This window comes from Rousettus aegyptiacus, unplaced genomic scaffold, assembly GCF_014176215.1.
Source record: "Rousettus aegyptiacus isolate mRouAeg1 unplaced genomic scaffold, mRouAeg1.p scaffold_m13_p_14, whole genome shotgun sequence".
Taxonomy (NCBI): Eukaryota; Metazoa; Chordata; class Mammalia; order Chiroptera; family Pteropodidae; genus Rousettus; species Rousettus aegyptiacus.
The window spans coordinates 30,925,624-30,951,436 of record NW_023416289.1 but is presented as its reverse complement, the minus strand read 5'-3'; the positions used below and the strand labels follow the sequence as shown (position 1 = coordinate 30,951,436).

The window sequence follows — 25,813 nt, the reverse complement described above, 5'->3', positions numbered from 1 at the left end:
GATTACTAGCACATCCCCGATTACGAAGCGTTGGTAGGGATATGGAGCTACTCAAATGCTCTCACACTACTGATTAACGCACAAAATGGCCAACCACTTTGGAAAAGTTCAACATGTGCTTATCCCATGACCCAGAAATTCCACTCCAAAGTATATACCCAAGAGAAACAGATTTATATTTCCACAAAAAGACAGGCACAATAATGTTCATAGCAGCTTCATATATGATAGCTAAAAGTGGAAACGACCAACAGGTCCCATCAACGGAAGAATGGATCCACATACACTGTGATATATTTACACAGTGGAATACTGAGCCACTAATAAACAAACAAACAAATAAAATACTGATGTGCACAACAATATAGATGAACATCACAGACACTAGGTTGAATACGAAGTTAAAAAACAAGCAAAATTAGTAGGTATCAGGGAGGTGGTTACCTCTGGAGGAAGGGCAAATTGGAAAGGAGCATGAGGGGATTTCTAGAGTGCTCCCTAAGAGTTGGGTGGTGGTCCCCATGGGTGCACACATCTGTAACAATTCATCAAGCTGTAAACTGCTCACCTGTGCACTTTACTGTGTATCTCGATTATAAAAAAAAAAAAAAAAAAGTGACTGGCTTACTTGCAAAACCCAAAAGCCTTAAGATAGGGACAAAGAGGCCTTCTGGCTTTTTGGTCTTCCTTGGCTTCCAGAACCCCTGCAGTGAACTCATACAGCTCGGAGGGAATCTTAGCATCCGCTCTCTCCAAGTAGCGCAAGATCCCAACCGCGTGGCACGCGTTTCTCTCCGTCAGCAGCAAGACAGATTTGGTTTTTTTATCTTCCTGTTCTGCAGGAGAACCCTTAAAATTGGGGGTGAATAAAGCAAGTGGATCATTCATATCAGTCTCAATGAAAAAACATTGTGGACTCCGAATTTGTCATTACACAGAAAATGCCAGCGGAATGGTAAAAGATAATAAAAATGAATCAAACCTGTTCCTTTAAACTCTGAAAATGATCAGACATGCAATATAAGCGTCCACCAAAAATTTTGGGCGAGGAAGGAAAGCTGAAGTGAATCACACACGTGGCATCAGTGATGGCCAAGAGTGGTATGCAGTCATCAGTCAACGCTGGAGAAAAGGATTCCGACAATTTCAAATGAAGCTGGAGCTTTACTGCACTTGCTCTTCCAAGTATTTCAAACAACCATACCTCAATACATTCCTTTATTTCATTTTACTTTCTAGATGCAAAGAAACTTCTTTCCCATTTTTTTCCAAAAACTGTGACAGCCCAGTGACTAAATTCCAGAGAAAAGCAGCCTCCCTATTAGCTTAAAAAAATGCCTCTTTTAGTCTATGGCCAGGCCACCCTGAACGCGCCCCGATCTCATCTGATCTCAGAACTAAGCAGGGTCGGGCCTGGTTAGTACTTGGATGGGAGACCACCTAGGAATACCAGGTGCAGTAGGCAATAAAAAAAAAAAACAAAACAAACAACAATCTCTTTTATTACAAATCTAGATTGCCCATTTCTTACACTTATTGTTTACATTTAGACTTCTACATATCTAATATTAAATTTAACAATCATGTATGGCATCTTTCATCATCACCACATATGTATATATCAATGAGAAAGTGATCCCCACGCTGGAACTTCAGGGAGACTGTCCAGACCAGGGGTTGCTGCCTACTGACCTGAGAACCTTGGGGGTACCTAGATCCACCTCAACATCAAAATCTTAGTGGAGGTTAATTTTCATTTTGAAATTAAGATTACTAATAAATCTGGGAAATGATGATAAATCTGGAGATGAGATATACAAATGAATTAAAGATAAGATTTCTATTAACTCAGCGTTCTCTAAATGTAAGCAGCAATTAAAACACTTACCTAATACAATGTGAGAGCCAGAACTTAACTTCTTCTTCCACTGTTCTAAAACACTTTTTAAATTAAAAACCATCTCTTTATGCATTTTCAAGCAAAATACTGAACTGCTTTCTACTACCTAAAGATGAAACCAAGAGACCAGTTTAGAGTCAAGAACATAACTTGTTCTGTCAATAATCATCAATATAAACCACTTAAAATTACCTGTGAGGGTATTATCTCAATGATCAAATAATTGTAAGGACAAGATGATTATTAATTTACATAAATATATTTCCAAAGTTCTATAGTTTATATCTAAAAACTTGCTCAAGAGAAACAAACATTGCTTTGCTAAAACTATTTTCCTGCCTTTTCATACACATGCACGTGTGTATACACATATACAGACAGCTGTATATACAGTTGACTCTTGAGCAACGTGGGGGTTAGGGGTACTAATCCTCCTCTCCATGCAGTTAAAAATCCTCCTATAACTTCTGACTCTCCAAAAACTTAACCACTTGTACTTTACTGGTGACTGGAAGACTTAGCAATAACATAAACGGTCAATTAACACATTTGTATATACGTATTACATCCTGTATTCTTATAATAAAGTAAGCTAGAGAAAAGAAAATGTTATTAAGAAAGTCATAAGGAAAATACATTTAGAGTACTAACTGTATTTATTGGAAAAAATTCACGTATAAGTGGACTTACACAGTTCAACCCCATGCTGTTCAAAGGTCAACTGTAAATGTACACATATACACATGTAAATGTACACATATACACCAAGTTTATGATGCTACTGTCAACGGGAGCTCTTTCACCACACCTGATAGTTCATTACTGCTGGAATATGAATTTGCTACTGATTCTTATATTTTATTTTGTATTTGGCCTCATTTCTACATTTTAGCATTAATTTATACACAATTAGATCACGTAAATCTCTAGTCAATATATTTGGCTTTTCTGGCTACATGATGATAATGATATTCAGTGTTATCATCTCTATTTTCTTAAATAGAGGGTACAGAATATGGCGGCATTTCTTCATGAAGCGGATCCTTTGAATGCTCTGCTATAACAAAATATATAGCACTGCTCCCCCTGGGAGACGTTCGAGCGGAGTCAATGAAAGGCTCGTCCCATCTACTTGGCCCCTCCCCTCAACGTCAGGCCTCCTGCTATCCGTTTTCACTGATACCAGTACTTTGCAGTAGAGCCCATTCTGACTGACGATGAACTTGTAAATTTCATTTCCATTAGATTTTTAACTACCAGTAATTATCTGATGACTCAAGATGCAATCATAGTTTCAACAAACAGTACAAAGGGTTTATGTGTGGAAGGGCTCACCTTCCATACTACTTCGGTTTCAGCTACAGAAGAGGTGAAGATCAAGGTCTTTTGTGCCTGACTTGGAATGAAATCAAGAGTTTGGAGTAAAGTAGAGGTTTTTTCACTTTCTAGGCAAAGGTGTACTACCTGATAATGAAATACAGAAACAATGTCATTTTAATAATATTCAAGGTGCTCCAGTTTCACTTTTCAGAGGTCAGTGATGATTTTAATAAAAAATAATGTACAGAAACCAATATAAATTTAAATCCATATTACAAATTTGTGTATGAAATTAAAGCTATAATTCTTTAACATTAATCTATATTCCTTTAACATTAAGCCATGAAACAAAGGTTACTTGCTTGTGTTCATCCGTTCCCCCCACGCACGCCCCCATGACTCATTACCTGCTGGACATTGCCATAGAGAGCAGCCTCTTCCATGGCTGTAATCACAACGTAGGGGTCGCTCATGAACTCTCTGATTAAATGATCTATATGTCTGTTCCAACGAACGCCAACTGCAACAAGTTGATGTGGCGCAGATTCCCTTTCTCCAACTTCGATATTTTTTTTAAAGTTATCTAATATAGCAAACATCTAAAAAATTAGTATAATTAACTTCATTTTCATTTAAAAAGAGAATAAGAATTAGTTTGATAGAACATAAAAGGTAAAGGATTATATATTTTTTGCTTTCAGAGTGGGGAGGGCCTTTACAAACATAAAAATAAAGGAAAAAGCTACAAAGGAAAAAATGTTAAGTATAAACAAAATTAAAACAGAAACACCTGGGTAAACAAAGGCTTAACACCCTTATACAAAAACTTCTATAAACTGATTAGAAAATGATGATCCCACCCACAGAAAATAAACAAAGGAATAAATAAGCGGCTCACAGAAGAATGGGTACAAATGGCCAGCACGAATTCCTACCGCATTTATCAAGTAATCGAGGAAATACAGATTACACTAACCAGATGTTTACTAATTAGACTGGAAAAGAAAGCTGGACCGAGGCCTCCTACTGCCAGGGGAGCAGGGTGTGTGGTGTGGCGGCACACCGCCTACGGCAGCGTGAGTTAGTCCACGTGCCATGCTGTACTCCAGATATTAGTTTGCAAATAAGAATTGAGATTTTAGAGGCGTTCAGAAACCCTGCACAGGCCCATACAGTCAGTTAGTAAAAAAGGTTAGACTTGAACCAGTGGCCATCACCGCTCCCAAATGAATGCTCTTGGTCATCCTGTTACACTGCTTCCCACAAATACCTTATAAGAATTCACAGTCTTTGATCCCCTTTCCAGGAATTTATTCTAAGGGAAACGTGCAACAAAGATGTATGTTCTTTAGACACACACACAAATGATGCTAAATATCTAAAAATGAGACAATTATCAAATAAATGATATTACGTCCATAGGGTTCAATACCGTAAAGCTGGTAGTAATCATGTAGAATAGTAATGATACAATGCTGTTTAATAAAAAATTCAAGTTAAAAATTAGCACATAAAGTAAGGTCCTGATATTGTTGAATATATGTGTCAAGAGACATAGGAATTATAAAAAAGAAGGAAATACTCCCAAATAGAAACGGTGATTACCTGAGTGAAAGATAATGGATGTTGGGGTTTTTCAAAAAGTACTCTTCTCTATTTCTGAAATCTTCTAAAATAAAAATTATTGCTTTCTTAATCGGAAAAATATTAATAAAATATTTTGGAAAACCTCCCTAGGAGAGAAGTTTTGCTCTCCAAAGAGAACTTTAACACCAGGAAGAAATTTTCAGAAAAACATTCTCTTCTTAATTACAGAAGTTAAAGGGAAAACTTTTTAGATTATCAGCTTCTCCTCTTGACTCCTAAAAGCAGTGAAGACTTTATTATATACATTTCTGAGGAGGAATAACATCTAAATAAATGCCATACTTACTTGTTCATTAGCTTCAAAGAATAACACTTCCACCTCATCCAAAATGAGGTGACAGAGTCTAAGAAATAACAAGCTTTGATACTTGAGAAGTCTCAGGAGGCTATGTGGTGTTGTAACAATTACATCACCTACATTTTAAAAGAAAAATATCAATTAACATTTTAGATTTCCCATGTTTTTCTAACATTTCCTTTGCTAAGATTCCACATACTTTCTAGAAATGCTTTCTAGTAAAACAAAAAGCTGTTTTCCTTACTCAGGTGGGTGAGGCAAGAGGTTTGCCTGCCTGGGCTAACAACCCCTGTCATTATCTGATTAAACACTTGGGCTCCCACCAGGTTTTGCACTCCTAAAAGACAGGGAGGGTTTTAGTCAACATCTAACAAAACAGTAGGTGCTCAGTTGATAGCTGATAAATGAATGAAATTATGTGGTTTTCTCATTTCTCACAGACGTGAGCCAAGATCAAACCTTCATCACCTATACCCATCCGTAACTGACAAGGACAGGTGGACAAGGGACTAGCAGAGGCGCTTATAGAGCCCATGCCATCTGCAGCTCCCAGGCCTGTCTGGGCAGCGTTCCACTGTGTTCTGCAGGGAAAACCAAACAGCTTGGAAGGATGCTTACAACCCCTCGGAAGCTTCATATTTTTGGCTTCATCTTTGTGGAGTCCAATTGTTAATAACACAGGATGAAGAGGCCTGGAGGACATGCTATAGTTTCCCAATAATTCAAAAATAAATTGGGCCTTTTTCCACCCAGGACACACGATGACTGCCAGAGGCTGCAAAGACAAACAAATTCACGTAATTTTGTACAAAAGTTAGGAATCAAACATAGCATAGGTGAAGCTTGCAGAACATCTCCTGTACAGAGTAAGCACAAGGAGGGCTTTATATAAATCTTTATCATCACCATTACATAGATCAGAAAAGCTAAAATATAATTTCATTAACATGGATTTAGATGCATTGTCTTGGATCTTCCTAGGGCTTAAACTAAGCACTTCAAAAATATGAATTCGTTTAGTCTTTAAAACGCTCTTACAGGATAGGACCTATTACTACCTCATTGCACAGATGAGGCATCTGAGGCACAGAGAGGTGAAGTCAATTCCCCAAGGCTGCACAGCTCATACAGGGTAGCAACAAGATTTGAAACCAGGCAGTCTGTCTCTAGATCTCCTGATCCTAAGCCCAAGGACAAACTAACTGCTTCCTGAACGGGGGCTTTAAAAAGGTTAACATCTCTTCCTTAGGAGACTAAGTTTCCAATAGCACCACCTGAACCCTGCCCTCCCCTTGCCACAGACATGTCCTGAAGATCCACTGCCTGCCAAACAGCCTCCTAAACACATCCGTCAGTAACTGAAAACAAGAATGAGTCTCCTCTTTCCTAGCTCCCAGGCGTCAGGCCTAAAAGCAGGCCGACCATGGAGATGCAGAGAAAGCAGAGTGGACACAAGAGACGAGACCTGGACATCCTTTCTGAGCCAGCCAGGGTTCTCTCTTAACATGGGCTGCATCTCATCAACAGGGGTCAGCTGCTAACGCACTGAAGGATATAAATGTAATCATTTAGTTTTATTAAGTCAATAAATAACTTAGCCAAATGCAGATTTCTAAAGGAAAACCATTAATCTACACAGCATAATTAGGAAAATAAACTAGTATCTTTTCTAAAATGCAATTCTAAGTGTCTCTTGGTGCTATTTTTCATTTTACAATGAGTGGCAGAACCATCTGTAGTGTGTCCTTCGGGACAGGATCTGAGACAGAGGCCTTATATACATCAGTTCACCTAACAGTCAGAACCCAGCAAAGCAGATGTCGCTACCCCATTATCGTTTGGTCTTCACACCCCATTTCTCTCCTTCCCATCATCTTTCTCAGCTATTTTCAGACTCTCACACATGGGAAAACTAAAGAAAGATAAAACAGTGTGAGGTGCTGTGAAAATATGTGGAAGGATACGGGACAAGACGACAGAAAACCTGAAGTCCGATCCCACTACTTCGTCACATTTTCAGCTCTTGCAAACTTACACCGGTAACTTTTCCTGAGTTTAATTTTCTCATCGATAAAATGGTGAACAGAATGAATGGCCTGACCATCTCATAGGGTCACCGTGACGATTAGATAAATTAAATCAGTGAAATACTGTTATAAACTATATATTCATTTTTAAAACCCAGGACTCTCTTGACTCAGAGGATGGCCCACGACTGGGGGTCAAGGTGAGAATCAGTGTAAGAGAACTGATGACTGCTAGAAGTTTCTCATAGGATGGTTTCTGTCCTGCCCGTTTGGAAACTAAGTAATGTAACCTAACCTTTACCAAAGGTTAGGTGTAAAATTTTAAAATAAACATTTAATCCATTTTGTTGCAAAACAAAACTGTCTTCAACTTACTCCGTTTCTACTTGGTAATGACTTGTAGCAGCCCCCTGTTTGCAAAATCGTAAGCACTGGTGGAAGGTACAACAAAGGGTCATTTCCACACTGAGAAATGACGACCACATCACAGCCACGTGCTATGGGAGGCCAAGAGTAAGATTCAGTGTGGTTAGGTCCCAGAAATTTATTTCTTTGAAGAGCCTACAAAACATCAACAACAACCAAAAAACCATAATAAAGTATAGGAAACTAATTAAAAAAAATCATCTCATTGCTCATTTACCCCAACGAGTATCCATTGCTCAGTCTGATGTTTTCCAAGATCTAACTTTGTAAGTTTCACTGAATCTTTTCTAGCACCAAACTCCTGCTTTTCTGGGCTCCAAATTAAAAGGATCCAACAGGTGGTCCACTGGCCAATCAGGTGCTTAAAGCTCATGAGAGTAAAGATGTGGCTTCTTCTCCGTCTGATAATCTGTTAGTATATCGGCTTTTTAAAAACCTCCCAAATGTTCCAACAGAGTACAGTTCTTCAGCCACATTGGTAACTATCTTCCAAATATCTAACCTCATCAGCATCATTGTCTCAGTGAAGTCCTCCTCCCCATACCCTGAACCACACTGCCATCGAAACTGACTCCTCTCTGCACCTGGCGTGCAGCTGTCATCCTGGGATCTTCCTGCACCATCATCCTTTCATCTGCAACTCACGTCATCTTCTCTTGTTTACCTTCTTCTATGGTAGAGAACATATTTCAGCGCCTTCTTGACAGAAGGTACAGAGGGAGTAAATCTGAGACTCTGAATGTCTGAAAGTGTCTTCATTCTACCTTCGCACGTGACTGATAGCTTGAAGATAGACTTCAAGGTTAAAAATAAATTTTCCTTAGAATTTTGGAGTCGATGCATGCTCTGCTGGTGTTCCTGTGGAGAAGTCTGAAGCCATTCTGACTCCTGATCAAGCATGTGAGGCCAGCCTCTTCTCTCTGGAAACATCACCTCTGAACCCCTCCAGCTTAGATGCTTCACACCAACCTATCTACTACTTTGGCCCTCAGGTGTGCTGGACTGGTGTTAGGTGAACTTTCTTAATTTAGAGTTCTAGCCATTACTCAGAACTTGCCCTCTTCCATCTTTTCTTTCTAGAAATCCCATTTCAGATATTGGACCTCAAATTCTTTTTTACCCCCTATTTCTACCTCTTTGTCTTTCTGTTCCACTTTCTCACAGGTTTAATTTTATGTCTCAAATCTGCTATTGATTTTCATTTCTAGAACATTTTACATTTCCAAGAACATTTTTTATCCTTTTCCATGATATTGTTGTTAAATACATGTACTATATATCTCATCTCTGAGGAGCTTTATTTTCTAATGTTTTCTTCTACTCCCTACATTGTTTCCCTTGGAGTATGTTTTGCTCTTTCTTTTTTTCTTATGGGTGAGAGCTTTCCTCAAATGTCTAACAATCCCTGACATTGTGTTCCTGTTGAGGAACGACTCTAAAAGCTGACTGGCAGACCTGGGGGAAGGGCAATGAGCAGGTGAGAGTCACGTCACTGCACGAAGACAGGGCAGCAAGCAGACACTTTTCCTGGGAGAATTCCAAACCGCATCATTTAAAGTTCTCTAGGGCCGTTCAGTTTCTCCAAAAAGAGCCTCCAGACTCCTTTCTGAGACACTGGCTGTGGATGTTCAGGAAACAGGGCAGGGAAGTTCACGACCCCCACCCACTTCACTCCTTCCACGGAATGCTAGCCACACTGTGCTGCCGGTTTTCCATCTCCTAGAAGCCTGTAGAAAGCTCTTGTCCCCTAAAGACTTCACTCTTATTCTAGTTATCCGTGTGGTTCTTTATTTAAAAAAATATTTTAAAGTAGTTTTTTTAAACATATATCAAGAAGGAAGTGGATAAACATGTATGATCAATTGACTAAGGTCAATAAAGCAATTTTTTGAAAAAAATGCTAGAAAGTATATTATAACTGCCCAGGTAATTTGTTCCTTCCAAGCACCCTTCCAGGGGCACATGTGAAAACTTATTTCAGAAAAGCACTTAAAGTTATATAATGGTTTCTCCACAAAAGAATTATTAGCTTAGTAAGAAGATAACTTGGACTTAAGAATAAATAAAAATTTAATATTAAAAGCTGAAAAGAGAATTTCAAAGGCAAAGAAATTATACAAATGCAACCCTTAGAAGCGTTAATTAAAAATCCTTCTACGTTAGGGGCAGGTCAGTATTCTTTCCGGAGTTCAGTTTTAGGAGCACATTTACCTTTTTCAGGTCTGCCGAGAGCGGCGACGTGTCAATGGATAAACAAGGCTCGATCCTGTTCCAGAGCAGTGTGAAGGGCTGCCGTGTGGCCGGCTGCAGCTTCTGCAACTAGAGGACACGTTTGTTAGACACGTCCACCCCGCATCAGCACAGGATGCCGAGAACTTTATGGGAATGAACGAAATATAAGAGTTTGATTTCAATGTAAAAACCTACGTGTATATGCTTATCAAAAACCACCCAAACTACCAAATGAAAGGAAAACCATCTATTTCCCCAATAAAAAAAGAACAATTTCTCTAAAGCAATAATTTACTGGATAATTTATAAAAGAATGTCTTCAGGTGAAGTCCCCAACTGAAGGGGTTTCTCTTGTAATCTCAAGTCTAAAGGGAGGAAGGAGAGGAATTTAAAGAGTAAACAGGTTTCTTTTTTTAGGGTCGTAATACCTGCTGCAAATCAGAGATTCCATCAACTCTCAAAGGATCAGGATTTAAGAACTGTAATAATCTGTAAAACAGTTAAAAGGGCAATCTGAAGGGAAAAATACAGTTTATAGTTCTTCAATTGAGCTATTATTTTAATTCTTCCTTGAAAGAAGTGAACTGCATATCCGAAGTCATAGCTATGAAATCACTGCTCATTCTCTTTTGCCTTCCCATGATGCAAGGGCTACACTAGTCATGCCAATCACATGCTTGTCCCACCCAGCCAAGGCTCCAGGATGTGGACAAAGTGCTGCCAATCCTAGGACTACCTGCTCTGAACAAGGTGGAAGACTGCACGATCACCAGGTCGTCACGTTTCCAAGAAACCCACTGCCTTCTCCCTTCTTTGCTATTTAATCGTGAACACTTCAAATCTCCCTGGAACCCACAGTGGACTGACAGAATAACTGGTGTAGTTTAATTGGTGGGTTCTAAATAAAGGACATTTGACCGAGGAGGAAATAAGATACAACCTTCTAATATAAAAATAAAAGTTATTTCAGGATGAATTTAAGTGATACTTTAACGTAATAAAAGAAAAGAAATGAGTTACATGAATAATGCAAGGTCTTTTGTTCCAGGGGAGAGAACCACTTGTAACATCACAGCTTTCAGGTAGTTGGGTGGAGGGATCCCCTGGGAGGAGGATGTCAATCCAGGTGCCGCCCTATATCTGTGGGCTCCATGGCAGCCCTGAAAACCCCTGGCCCTGGAATACTGTGAGGAGCTCCTGAAGATGGCGGAGTAGAAAATGCTGTGCTCACCTCCTCCCACAACCACATCAAAATTACAACTAATTTACAGAACCACCACCCTTGAGAACCACTGTGAGGAGCTCGAGCTGGGTGAAAGGACATTACGGGGCCACAGTGTGGCCTCTGAGAAGCTGGCCAGCCTAAATCATCCTGAGCCAATTAGTAGATATAGCATGACCTACCCACTTCTGAACTGTTTAAGACAGTCACTCTGGTGGCTTCAGAGCAGCCACAGTCATTTGGAATGCAAGAGCGATTTTAGGCTGGTATGATAAGAAATCTTCAAAATAGGTATGAAACGTTTTATGGATTAAACAAGTATAAAATGAAGTTATTACTCCATCGTTAACAACTTGTAAGTAAATACTTTGTGAAGTACAAAGTATAAAAAAATCCCCAGGTTCCACACTGCGAATATTTTCTCCAGCAGGTGATAAACCTATTTAACATCAGAAAACTTGGAAAAAAGCAAACACCAACCCATAGAAAATCAATAATTTCAAATGATCAACTACATCTAATTTGTTTCATAAAACTGTTTACTTCACCAAGAAAATCAAGAAGGGGAGAAAGAAAATGACTATTTAACAGAGCTTTAAACAGAAAAATACACCCTATGTAAAAGCGAAAGAAAAAAACTAAAACTTCAAAGCCTACAAAAGATACTGTATATATATATATTTTTTTTATGGGGATGCATGTTTGAAATTAATAATATGACCATACATAAATTTTTCCTATTTATAATTTTATTATAATTGTTCCAATAAAAAATTTAGTTCAAGAAAAAAATTCATACTTCACACAGCCATTCTTCTCATTGTATTCTTTCTTCTCAGCCAATCTAAGTGGTTTCTCATTTGACTTCTGGCGTAAAGCACTAGAAATAGAAAAAACATTTATTGAAATTTCTAAACTTATTTACCCCAACCCTGAAAATATCTTTATTCACTGGAAGAAAATTTGAAAAGTACCATTACGGAATAAGTTGTTCTACATAAGCAAATTTAGGTGAGAACTGAAGCTGAGCCCTTAAAGTGTAAAAACCATTTTGATAGTTCTGGTGCTTGCCGAGAGGGAGCAAGAACCTAGATGTATAAGCTTATCGAAAACCACCAAACCACAAGCTGAAAGGAAGACCATCTATTACCCCAATAAAAAAAGAACAATTTCTCTAAAGCAATAGTTCATTAGACGATATAGCCCCTCTTTGCTACTACCAGAAATTAATATGTTTAACCAAAATTTATGAGGCCAGCCCTTTTTGGAAATTGAATTCTTTCCTATCATCAGCCTTATAAGACAATATAACACTTAAGTTTCTAGTCAGTTACACCGAATTTTCAAATCGTACCTGGCTGCTGGTATATCCGGATCAGCATATATGGTTATGCCTCTTTTTGTTGGCCAATACACTGTAGATTCGACACACTGTAAAAAAAATTTTTCAGAAAGAATATGTATGCTAGCAAGATATGTATTCTTGAGAAATCAAAATTCCACAGAAATTATTCTCCAGAACAATCACCCAGATAATTTTCAGGCAACACAGTTACAGAAAGACAAAGAACTGGAAAGCTGGGGGATTATACCATTGCAATAACCACTAAATTGAAGTGTCCAAATAGCAGGCAGATGGCATTTCAGATAATTGGTATTTGAAATGTCCTGTAATTACTTTCACATCTTTTGTCAAAGGTACTAGGTCAGACTTGAACTTAACTATTAGTGTCCCATAATCTCAGATTTTCACACTCTTGTTAAAATGAGAATACCTGATTTTGTAGACCACAAGGTCAAGAACAAAGGTGTGACAAGAGGGGAGCTGGAGTTATCTTGTTTTTTTGAAAAAGAACAAACATTCGAACTATATTTTTTCATGAATGAAATTAGCCAATGATTTTTTTTTAACAGAAAATATGTTTTTGGTTCCAGATTTTAAAGGAGAATATCCTAAAATTAACATTATATTAACTTTATATTTAACAAACATTTAAAAATACAACCTTATTTATATCTTTTAAAGAGACACCCTGTTGTTTTTTTTCAGATATGTTTTTAGGTGAACCTCTCAATGAATCCATTTCACATTTTAGAGTTTTATCTGAAAAATAAAAATAGTGATTAAAAAAGTGAACTTAACAAATATTATCAAAAATAGAAAATAAGAAAAAAGGGACAATAGAAAAGTACCATCATAAAATCTTAATACATGAAATTACTATGGAATAGAGTTTTGTATTAAACCTTACTTGAGGGAATTAAATTTATAATTCTTGTTTCAACACTTATCATAAAAAAAAAAAAAGTTGTAAAAATTCCTTTACTGGCTTACTAAGAATTAAACATAATTTACTTTCCCAAATTGACATACTCTATTCTCCAAAGAGGGCCATAACTGCTCTCCCAACACACATGGTTACAATATGACCTGACACTTCTCCAATTGAGAGCTGGGCTCTATATTCCTTTCCCGTGAGTCTGGGTGGGCTTGTAAAAAAGGACAGAGGTGGCATAATGTGACTTCTAAAGCTAGACTACAAAAATACCATGTACTATGACTTGCTCTCCTGGATGGCCACTTCTGAAACCCACGCACTGTGTTATGAGGTAGCCCAAGCGACTACATAGGAAGGCCACTATAGGTATTTCAGATGACAGCCAAGGTTGAGGTCCTGGCCAAAAGCCAGCATCAACTGCCAGACACAACTGAATAAGTCTTCAGATGAATCCAACTATTTAGTCACCACCAGCCTTCAAGTCTTCCCAGCTGAGGCCCCAGACACTGTGGAACAGAGGCAACTCCCCCTGCCGGGCCCATCCTGCGTTCCTGACCTCGGAATCCGTGAGCATTATAAAACGGTTGTTTTACACCACCAAACATTACAAAATGTTTGTTCTACAGCAATAATAGCTGAAACACCAATTATAACTCAGTTTCAGCAATGGTTCAGGGTCACACCTGTGCTTCTCACTTCTTAACAGCACAGTACATATAAAAGGTATCAGAAAACAAGCTGAATCTGAGTAACCGGGAGGAGGCAAAATTTGAAAGCAGACTCTTCCAAACATCTTTATTCTCCATGTCTAAATATGACTTCTGAAAAGTGACAAAAGTTGTTTAGTAAATAATATAAATAATCTAGCTGGGTAATTATATTTGAGTAAAAACTAAGATGTGACTTCAAAGAAATAAAAAAAAAACATTTATTGGGGTACAAAAGAAGCAGTTCTGGAAAAGTGTTCTAAGTATTAATAAGAGAAACACAAATTAAAATGACAAGGTATACCTTTCATCTACTGAATGACATAAATCAGCAAAATAAACAGCTAAATGCTGGAAATGTCTAAGAATATTTAAAAAATTTTAAGACTAATAGAAATGAAATATGATCTATAAAAGAGAAAAAGGGAAAATTAAAAAAAAAAAAACAATTGAGCCAGATGCAGAGAATAGGAGAAACAAAAAAGAAATTTATTGGTCAATCAAAAACAAAATGAAGTGATAAGTCCAAATACATATTTAATAACAATAAATATACATGACTTGTTACAAAATCATAGGTGGCACTTATAATAAGAGAAATGGAGGAGTGGAGACGCAGAACAAGCTGGTCCCACACCGACGTGTAGAGGTTAAAAATCATGAGGGATATCTAGGCTGTGGAGGACCCCTGAGAAGCGAGTGGCTCCCAAGGCCAGGGTTACAGTGCTGGAAAGAGAAGTCCCCACAACTTTTGGCTGTGAAAAACAGCAGGGACTGTGACTGAGTGAGATGAGGGCTGCTGGAGTCCCAGGCATTCTTCTTAAAGGGCCCACACACAGACTTACTCACTGACAGACTGACTAACTCCAAGCTCCAGCACTGGAGCAGTGCCTGAAAGCTGTCAGGGACATCCAGGGAGGAGGTGTATTGTCTGGCTTCAGTGTGAGGGCGGAAGGGGCAGCTTCTTCCTAGACAGAAGTGCCAACCGAAGCCACTGTTCCTTTCCTGAGTCTTCCTCCTACCCAGCTTATAGGCACAGGCAGCCACCAAGTCTGAGTTTCCATTATCCTGGCTAACACCATCACCTCACCCTGGTGATTCCCTGAGACTCTGCCCCAACTCTCAGGCTAACCCCAGCTGCTTCCAGTGGCTTTTCCATAAGAATGGCCTGTCTTGGCTCATGCTGCAGACTTTCCACAAAGGTCTCTCAAAGATCCACAAACCCCAAAACAAGCAGTGTCCACCCTCAGCGTGCCCCGTACCTATTGCTAAGCAGCCCTAAGGCCAGCACTAGTGGCAGCTGGCGTCAGTTCTCAGCTTAGCCTTTCCTGGGTGTCTCCAAGCCCAGCATTGGCAGCAACTATCAGTAGATCACTTTGTACCTCATACCAAATGGCCCCAAACAGGGCACAGTCAGAAGTTGACTTTGGCTTGCATCAGAGCCCCTTCCAAGAGGCCCCAGAACCAATAGTCAACTTCAGACCTCACAAGAACACCACCCAACCATCTCTACAAATAACACACCCAAAAGGTGACTCAGCAAGCACCAGAGCCCTGCTGAAGTGAATCTTCCACTGCAATCACAGCCAGTCCTCACAGCCAATCAGCCTGAGGGTCAATCCCTCCCACTGGCATGCCAACAGCAATTAATATTCAACTACAACAGGAGGGCACACACAATCCACAACAAGGGACATACCTGGAGCACCCAGCTGATGAGGTGACCAGGGAGAATAAGCCACTAGGCCCCAAAGGACACCTACTACATAAGATCACTCTAATAAGACCAGGAGACATAGCGGCTCTGCCTAATACATAAAACAAACACAGGAGGCAGCCAAAATAAGGAGCCAAAGAAACAAGTCCCAAATGAAAGAAGACAACACAACTCCGAAAAGAGAACTAAACAAAATGGAGATAAACGATCTGTCAGATGCAGAGTTCAAAACACTGGTTATAAGGATGCTCAATGACCTCTGTGAGAACTTCGACACAGAGATAAGAAACATAAAAATGGAGATATTAAACTAACGAAGAACCAGTCAGAAATGAAGATAATAACTGAAGACTACATTAGAAGGAATCAATAGTAGATGAGATGAAGCAGAGGATCAAATCAGAAATTTGGAAGAGAGCAGAAAACACCCAATCGGAACATCAACAAGAAAAAATCTAAAAAATTGATGTTAGTTTAAGGAGCCTCTGGGACAACATCAAGCATACCAACATTCGCATCACAAGGGTACCAGAAAGAAAAGAGTAAGAACAGGAATTGAAAACCTATTTGAAGAAATAATCACAGAAAACTTCCCTAACCTGGCAAAGGAAACAGACATATAAGCCTAGGAAGTGCAGAATCCCAAACAAGATGAACCCAAAGAGGCCCACACCAAGACACATCATAATAAAAATGCCTAAGGTTAAAGACAAAGAGAGAATCTTTTCTTTCTTTTTTTAAAAAGATTTTTATTTATTTTTTTTACACCTATAGCACCTGGTATTCCTAGGTTGTCTCCCATAAAGTACTAACTAGTCCTGACCCTGCTTAGCTTCCAAGATCAGATGAGATCAGGCACGTTCAGGGTGGCATGGCTGTAGACACAAAGAGAGAATCTTAAAAGCAGCAAGAGAAAAGTAGTTAGTTACCTACAAGAGAGCTCCTACGAGACTCAGTCGATTTCTCAACAGAAACTTTGCAGACCAGAAGGCATGGCACAAAATATTCAAAGTGATGAAAAGCAAGGACCTACAACCAAGACTTCTATACCCAGCAAAGCTATCATTCAAAAATAAAGTAGAATAAAGAGCTTCCCAGACATGAGTCAGTCAAGAGTTCATCACCACAAAACCAGTATCACAGGAAATGTTAAAGGGACTTCTTGAAGAAGAAGAAAAAGAAAAAAAAGAAGATTTAAAAAATGAATAATAAAATGGCAATAACTACAGATCTATCAATTACTTTACATGTAAATAGAGTAAATGTTCCAATGAAAAGACATTGGGTGGCTGAATGGATAAGATAACAAGACCCTTACATGCGCTGCTTACAAGAGACCCACTTTAGACTGAAAGATACACAGACTGAAAGTAAAGAGACGAAAAAAATATCATGAAAATGGAAACAAACAAACAAGCTGGGGTAGCAATACTTATACTAGACAAAATGGACTTTAAAACAAAGACTATAACAAGAGACAAAGAAGGACACACTAATTTCACCTCTAGGTATTTTCCCAAAGAAACTCAAACTCTAATTTGAGAAGACATATGTATCTTTATGTTCACTGAAGCATTATTTATAATAGCCAAGATATGGAAGCAACCTAAGTGTCCATCATTAGATGAACTGATAAAAAAGTAGTACATATATACAATGGTGTATTACTCAGCCATAAAAAAGAATGAAGTATTGTCACCTGCAACAATATGGATGGACTTAGAGAGTATTATTCTGCATGAAATAACTCAGACAGAAAAAGACAAATACCTTATAATTTCACTTAAATGTGGAATCTAAAAAACAAAATAACACAAACAAAATAGGAACAACCTCAAAGACACAGAGAACATTTCGATGGTTGCCAGATGGGAAGTGGGTTGGTAGGATGGTAGTTATAAATTAGTCATGGGGATATAGAGTATAAGGATATAGTCATTAATCATGTAATAACTATGTCTGGTGTCAGATGGTATTAATTAGGTTGATCACTTCGTAAGTTATATAAATGTCTAATCGCTATGTTGTACACCTGAAACTAATATAATACTGTATGTCAAGTGTAACTGAAAAATAAAAATTATTTTTAAATAATAATTTTTTAAAAGGACATAAAAATTCTAAACCTTGATGTTCCTAAATAACAGAGGTTCAAAATCTATGACGTGAAAGTGGATTAAACTGATAGGAGAAATAAGTAGAACAATTATGTAGCTGGAGATCTCAAGGCCACTCTCTCAACAGTTGCTAGAACAGCTGACAGTATCAATAAAGACTGAGAAGATATAAACACCATCAACCAATATGACTTATTTGACATTTATATAACATTCAACCCAACGACAGCCAAATACATATTCTTGTCAAGTACACACAGAATATTTTCCAAAAGAGACCATATTCTGGGTGTAAAAATGAATAAAGGATACCTCATTTAAAATGTAATCGGGCGGTGTGAAGGGGGAGCTCTCATATGCCCTAACACTTGACTCCAATTATATACCTCAACAGGAAGAAGCATCAACTACAGACCCCCAAAGGAAGAAACATACCTTGCATTCCTAATTGGAAGTGTCTCTATTTTACTACTCCAGCATGAGGAATGAAGATTTTCTCCTGGCCCAGCAACAAGCCTAGCCAATGGGAACCATCAAATTCAGTAAATGAGAAACCATGACCACCCTAAACTCTCACCCTCTGCCAACAGACTTTCACTCAAAGCATCCCCCTTCCAGATTTCCTCATTTTTCTCTATAAAGCAAAATTCTTCTTCTTTGTTTACTGGATTTGTCCATAGCTTTTGTTATAGATTGTTTGTCTAGAATTGTGATTCCCTGCTATTCCTGAGTAAACCCATTTTACCAGTAAAATAACTGACCATTTTATTTTTATGATCAACATAGAACATAATGCAGGTCTCAATAAATTTTAAAAGATTCAAATCATACAGATGTATAACACCAAAATGAGAATCTGTAACAAGGAGTCAGCAAAGACAGATGCTATAAGAATTAAAAAAGAAAAACGACAGAAATCTCCAAGAAATAAATGCTTAAGCTTACATATTTACCAATCTTACATTTTAAAACTCAACATAACCTCCAGTTTTGATTTTGGCATGTAGGAGATTGGAATTCACCACTCCATTGTAAGAATAAAAAGCTAATCAAAATGAAAATCAATAATTCTTCTTATCTGACAGAAAAATGAGGTCACTGGGCAAACTGCTTCCCCCAAAATTAGAGAGACAGGTGGATATCGAAAATCACAACTGACCTGAGCAAAAACCTCCATGGAACCAGTACTAGAAACAGGAAAATCTGAACTGTAATTGACAAATTGTTGAGGTGAAGTGTGGAAAAGTGAGTTAACTCTAGGCACAACACTTCTCCAACCAACCTCCAACACAACGCTTCTGTAAATTTTACCTCCTGGATCTCTACCAGATTCTCACAGTGAAGATCATATAAAAAATCCCCTTGGGTTTCCAGTTGGGGGAGGAAGAAAACAGCCATTTTGAAATATGCCAGAGCATTCTGTCCTTGGTAACTCCTGGCCTCAGAAGACATCACCAAAGCCTAAATTATAGGGGTTTTATCAGAGACTAACCACCATAGGGGAAGGGAAATACCCAACTATACCCTTTCCAGCCATCCTATCCCACCTAAGTCAGGAAAGGTAGAGGATTGAAAAGCTCATATGAAGGTCACAGCCCAGGGGCACAGGCTCAGGAAAAGACAGCACCAGAGAATGTCTCCTCTCTCCCGACTCCTTACCACCATATTGCTAAAGGCCTATTTACAAGAGTTCCTTTCCGCCCGGTATATCATGTCTGGCTTTAAACAAAAAATATTCCAAGGTATACTGAAAGTCAAAAATCACAGTCTGAAGAGATAGGAAAAGCATCAGAATCAGAGTCAGATACAGCAGAAATGTTGCAAGTATCAGACCAGGAATTTAAAACAATTATGATTAATAAGCTAAGGGCTCTAATGGAAAAAGTAAACAATATGCAAGAACAGATGGGTAATATAAGCAGAGGGATGTAAATTCTAAGAAAAAATCAAGATGAAATGCTAGAGATCAAAAACATTACAAATTAAGGATGTCTTTGGTGGGCTTCTTAGTAGACTGGACTCAGCTGTGGAAAGAATCTCTGAGTGTGAGGATATGTGCATTAGAAAAGGAATAAGTAAAAGCAATTTTAAACTACTGTGAAGTGATATAGTGTTATTTGAAAGTGGTCTAGGGTTGGTTATAAATGAATACTGCAAACTCTAAGGTAATCATTTAAAAAATGAAAAAAAGAAGCATAACTGATAAGAAAGGAAAGAAAATGGTATCATATAAAATGATCAATTAAAACCACAAATTGCAACGAAGAGTGAAAAATTAAAAAAAGAAGAAAAAATAAAGGCAATGAATAGGAAACTAACAAATATGGCAGATATTAATCCAACTATATCAATAATCACTTTAAATGGCAATGGTCTAATGGCAATGGTCTAAGTAACACCAAATAAAAGGCAGAGATTGTCAGAGTGGATCAAAAAACAAAACAAAACAAAACAAAAAAAAAACAAGACCAAACCACATGTTGTCTACAAGAAACCCACTTTAAAAATAAAGACACATATAGATTAGAAGTAAATGGTGAAAGATATATCATGCTAACACTAATCAAAGAAAGCTGAAGCAGCTACATTAATTTCAGACGTGGCGGACTTTGGAACAAGAAAAATTATGAAGGATAGAGGCAGCACATGATGATAAAGGAGTCAATTCTTCAGGAAGGCGAAACAGTTCCTGATGTGTACATGCCTAACAACAGCAACAAAACATGTGAGGCAAAAACTGATAGAATTGCAAGGAGAAATAGATGAATCCACTACTATAGTTGGAGACTTCAATGCCACTATCAGAAATAAAGACAGCAGGCAAAATATTGGTAAGGATATAGGTGAATACGACAGCACCATCAATGAGCTGGATATAACTGATATTTACAAACTACTTCATCCAACAGCAGAATATACTTTCTCAAGCTCAAACGGAACCTACACCAAGGTAGACCACATTCTGGGACATAAAACACAATGTATTTTAAAAAATAGAAATCGTACAATGTACACTCTCAGACCACAATGGAATTTAACTAACTAAATAACAAAATGATAGCCGGAAAATCCCAAAAAACTTGGAAATTAAACAACAAACTTCTAAATAATACTTAGATCAAGAATAAATCTCAAGAAAAATTTTAAAATATTTAGAACTAAATGAAAATAAAAATACAACTTATCAAAATTTATGAAATGGAGCAAAAGCAGTGCTTAGAAGGTAATTTATACTATTAAAAATGTATATTAAAAAAGATCTAAAACTAATCATCTAAACTTCCACAGTAGTAAAATAGTAAAAGAAGAGCAAATAAAATCCAAAGTAAAAAGGAAATAAATAATAAACATTACAGCATAAATCAATGAAATTGAAAACAGAAAATCAATAGGGAAGAAAAACAATGAATCCAAAAGCTGGTCTTTAAAAAGATCGATAAAATCAATAAGGGTTTAGCCAGGCTAACTAAGAAAAAGATGACACAAATTATTATCAGAAATGAAAAGGACATCACTACAGATCCCATGAACATTAAAAGGAAAATAAAGGAATACTATAAACATCTCTATGTCTGCACACTTGATAACTTAAATAAAATGGACCAATGCCTTGAAAGACAATCTGCTAAAACTCACAGAAAAATAGACAATCTGAATAAGCCTGTATCTATTAAGAGACTCAATCAATAATTAATAATCTTACAAAACAAAAGCACCAAGACTGCTGGTGAATCCTACCAAACATTTAAGGAAGTATATCAATTCTCTACAATCTCCTCCAGAAGAATGGAAAAGAAACATTTCCTAATTCATTCTTTACCCCAATATCAAAACAAAAGAAAAAAAATACAAGAAAAAGAAGTGGCGAACCAACATCTCTCATAAATAGATGTAAAAATCCTCAACAAAATGTTAGCAAAATGAATCTAATGATGTATAAAAAGAAATTTATACACCTTGACAATCCCGAAAACAGTGCCTGACACATAGTAGACACTTCCTAATATCTGATGAATATTTGGATTGTCCTAGAAGTCAAGACAATGTCTAGAATTAAAAAGCCTAGAAAGACTAAAATAATTATTGTAAAATTTGGAGATAACTGCCAAAATAAATAGTGAAGAAAAAAATAAAAGGTTTACCCCTAGGGAATAGCCTGGAGTGAGAAGAGGTTGGACAAGAGAGAATTACTTTTCATTATAGCCTTTGTGTATTATTTGACTGTTAAACCAAGTATTAAAAAGTATTACACTTTGATTTTAAAAATATATAAGGCAATTTTAAAGAGAAATACCAAAAATTAATTAAAACATAGTTGAAATAGGAAATTTCATGATGATTACAAGGAAAGAGAAATCTTTGCTAGATAAGTAACATCTAATCATTTTATTTTTTATATGACAATCCAATCACATCTCACATTATCCTTCTTTTGTTTACTACCAACAATCTTTTCCTTCTCAAAGATATGCACAGTTGATTCCAACACTGACTATAATACGGAAAAGTAAGAAACAATGACTGTCCAGCAACCTGGGGCTACTTAAAATAATAATGATGTATTCATACAATGGAAAGCTGTGCAATGATTAAATATGATATAAGTGTCTGATATTTTTCCCACCCCCACCCCGTGAAAATGAAAGAAATACAAATGGAAATAACACATTCCCACCAGGGACTCCTTTTAGCAGGGATTCTCATCTGGGACTCTTACAGGAGGCACATCAGAATATGGGATGGGGCCACATGTGCCAAAAGTCTGCCAGAGGCCAGTTACTGTACACGGATGGGCCACCTAACCAACTCCGCGGGACAGGAATAATGCCTCCCCATGTCGCAGAGGAGACAGTGGAACCGGTGGGGCTGACATCCTGAAGAGTCTCACGTCAGAGCCCATATCTTTACACCCATATTATACTGAACACGTCTGACCTCGAAAGAAGTTTAGCCATATATTAAGTGAAAAACACTGCCCTGAGGTATGTACAGTAGGATCCTATTTCTGTAAAATAAAAATTGTATACATACGTTCACACCTGGAAAACTTGGGGGAAAAAGACTCTAAAATTTTAATATTAAAAATGACAGATGTTTAAAATTTTGATTATCTGTATTTTTCTATAATGAATATTACCAAAATAATTAAAAATAATTTTAAGTGCAGGGAATATTTTAGTTGACTAAAGCTTCAATTTAGTAGAAGCTTACTATAGATATACATGACATAGTACACCCACAGGTATACATACACCCAATGCAGGAGTGAAATCATGCAGGAACTACCACAGGGTGGGCCAAGCATCAGAGAGGCTGGCACGTTTCACTGTCGTCCAACATTCCAATGCGTTTAATATCTCAGAGATATGGAATTAAAGACTGAGTATGTCTGCTCTCATAAATGCCTGTTTCTTAGGTTTATGCATTCTATTACTTAACATAAAAATCAATCATATATCCATATGTATACTCTGAGAACAAATAATAATCACTGATCTACAGCTGGGCTGGAATAAATCGGTCCTACGCATGAACAAGTGCCTGTTATGTTCCTTGTAACCCTGTGAGTATGGACTACAAGGCAAAATTATCTTTGCCAGCATCGACATCATGTTGTTTCCATTAAATTAAGAAAGAAAAAAGAGAATTATCGTAGCCCTTCTGAACAACCATTCGAATCTTTAGATAGTTAAGAGTACTCTTTTATGCAACCTCTAAAATGAAGCAAGCAAGTAGAACTTACCCAGGATCATGGCAGTTGGTCCTATGTCACCCAAAACGTGTTTGGGCCATGGATGTTGGAGAGATTGTGCCAGAAAAGTTAAACCATGAGATTCTGACAGAAAAAAAACACATTTCAGGATTAAAGAATGAACTAAAACGCAAAATATAAATGTGAATTCTTTGGTAAAACTTCTGCTCTCGCTTTTGCATAAGGTTATAGGAGACACTGCTCCTCAGTGGGGAGCAATTTGAAGGGACGAAAAAATGCTGAACGTAGAGAGAAACGTGTGAAGACTGCTTCCACTGCCCAGAAATGACTCTCCTCATATTTTCATGTTAATGAACAGCTCTTTTTTAAAAGCATCTAAAACTCTCCACAAACAAAATGTCTTGGTAATATCTTTAAATTATGAACATACAGACTTCTAACTCCATGTCAATAAAACTGTAGCAGCTTTAGGACATCAAAACTTGTCACAAACTCACTAGGATTAAAATTAAAGTATTAAACTCAGAGTCCAAGTCACTGTCTCCATATTGAGAAAAGTCTTTATGACAACTTATATCAATACACTAAGATTCCTATACATAAGACAGTTTAAAGGAAACATAGATGGGTGAGAAGCTACTCACTTTCCATTCCTTGAGAATCTTGTCCTTGCAAAAACATTGGCCAAAGAGTGAGTGCTGGGTTGAGTTTATTAGAAAAGGATGCTGGCTTTATATTCAATCTTGGTTTCTCTAAAGAATCAAGGTTTTTGTTCTCCTTGGGTGATACATAACAAGCGAAGTTCTTTGCAACCAGATCATCATTAACACAAACCTGTACAATTTTAAAGATTTCATGAACAATAAGACAAATACAGTCAAGTGACTGTTCAAAAAATATTCCAAACTTAACCATAAATTTCAATCTTCAGAAAAACTGTTTTATAGAACATAATTTGATAGAAATAGCTTTTTTGACTTCCGCAATGGTCATGGTGAACTAAGATACTTCTGACCAACCCTCCTGAGAAGAAAAAAGTAAGAATCTGTATGAAGTATGAGTATCTTCTTTAAAGTACTGGCAAGTTAACATGACTTTGTCAGGCAAAGATCTTGGGGGAGGGTAAAGACAAAACTCAAACACAAATCATAAAAGGAAAAACTGATAAATCAGACTTTTTCAAAATTTAAATTTCTGCTCTTCGAAAGATAGTGTTAAAGACAGTCCAAAGATAGGAAGAAAATATTTTTAAATAACATATCTTGATGGACATATATCTAAAATATATATTTTTTAAAAACCCTCAAAACTCAATAAAAAGAAAACAACTCAATTTTAAAATGGGCAAAAGACGGTAATCAAAACAGGATGATACTTGAATAAAAACAGATACACAGATCAATGGAACATAGTGCCCAGAAATAAACCCATGTATATACGGTCAATTAATTTATGACAAAGGAGCCAAGAATATACAATGGAAAAAGAACAGTCTTTTTAGTAAACAGTGTTGGGGAAACTGGACAACCACATGCAAAAGAATGAAACTGGACAACTGTATTACACTATACACAAAAATTAACTTGAAATAGATTTAAGACTTGAATGTAAGACCTGAAACCATAAAACTGCTAGAAGAAAACCTAAGCATTAAGTTCCTTGACATTGGTCTTGGTGATGATTTTTTTAATTTGACACCAAAAATAAAGGCAACAAAAGCAAAAATAAACTAGTGGAGCTACATCAAACTAAAAAAGCTTCTGCACAGAAAAACCATCAACAAAATGAAAAGGCAACGTACTGAATAGGAGAAAATATCTGTAAATTGTCTATCTGATAAGGGGTTAATATTCAAAATATAAAAATGATTCATATTGCTCAATAGCAAAAAACAAACAACCCAATTTAAAAACAGGCAGAAGATCTATAAAGGCATTTGCCACAGGAGTTATACAGATGGCCAACTGGTATATGAGAAGATGATTGAAACACCACTAATCATTAGGAAAATGCAAATTTAAACCACAATGAGATACCACTACACATCTGTAAGAATGACCGTGTAAGTGTTGAAGAAGACATGAAGGAAGTTTGACTCCCAGGTATTAACTCAAGAGAAATAAAAGCAGAGTTCCACAGGGAGACTTGTATATGAATATTCATTGCAGTTTACTTTGTTACTACCCAAACTGGTCACAACTCAAATGT

General features: G+C 37.1%; 1 protein-coding gene and 1 pseudogene across 14 annotated transcripts in view; one reads left to right on the top strand and one right to left on the bottom strand.

Annotated features, from left to right (window-relative positions):
• Positions 1-25,813, bottom strand: part of TDRD12 (tudor domain containing 12) — a 61,436-nt gene that overhangs the window by 18,073 nt on the left and 17,550 nt on the right. For 11 of the 14 annotated variants that reach the window (XR_001595408.2, XM_016133240.2, XM_016133242.2 and 8 more), the window contains 15 exons: positions 24,250-24,439; positions 23,636-23,728; positions 13,079-13,176; positions 12,427-12,503; positions 11,872-11,952; positions 10,279-10,339; positions 9,830-9,937; positions 7,568-7,753; positions 5,784-5,940; positions 5,154-5,281; positions 3,628-3,819; positions 3,236-3,364; positions 1,889-2,006; positions 983-1,122; positions 629-849 (listed from right to left, as the gene is read on the bottom strand). Coding sequence is in view for 12 of the 14 variants with exons in the window: in XM_016133240.2 (XP_015988726.2) it covers positions 629-849; positions 983-1,122; positions 1,889-2,006; positions 3,236-3,364; positions 3,628-3,819; positions 5,154-5,281; positions 5,784-5,940; positions 7,568-7,753; positions 9,830-9,937; positions 10,279-10,339; positions 11,872-11,952; positions 12,427-12,503; positions 13,079-13,176; positions 23,636-23,728; positions 24,250-24,439 (1,979 nt within the window). In the remaining 2 variants the exon portion in view is untranslated. Of the gene's footprint in view, positions 1-628; positions 850-982; positions 1,123-1,888; positions 2,007-3,235; positions 3,365-3,627; positions 3,820-5,153; positions 5,282-5,783; positions 5,941-7,567; positions 7,754-9,829; positions 9,938-10,278; positions 10,340-11,871; positions 11,953-12,426; positions 12,504-13,078; positions 13,177-23,635; positions 23,729-24,249; positions 24,440-25,813 lie in introns of those variants that run through there. The other 3 variants (XM_016133241.2, XM_016133243.2, XR_001595409.2) reach the window with 3 other exon arrangements.
• Positions 1,347-1,465, top strand: LOC118611705 (annotated as a pseudogene).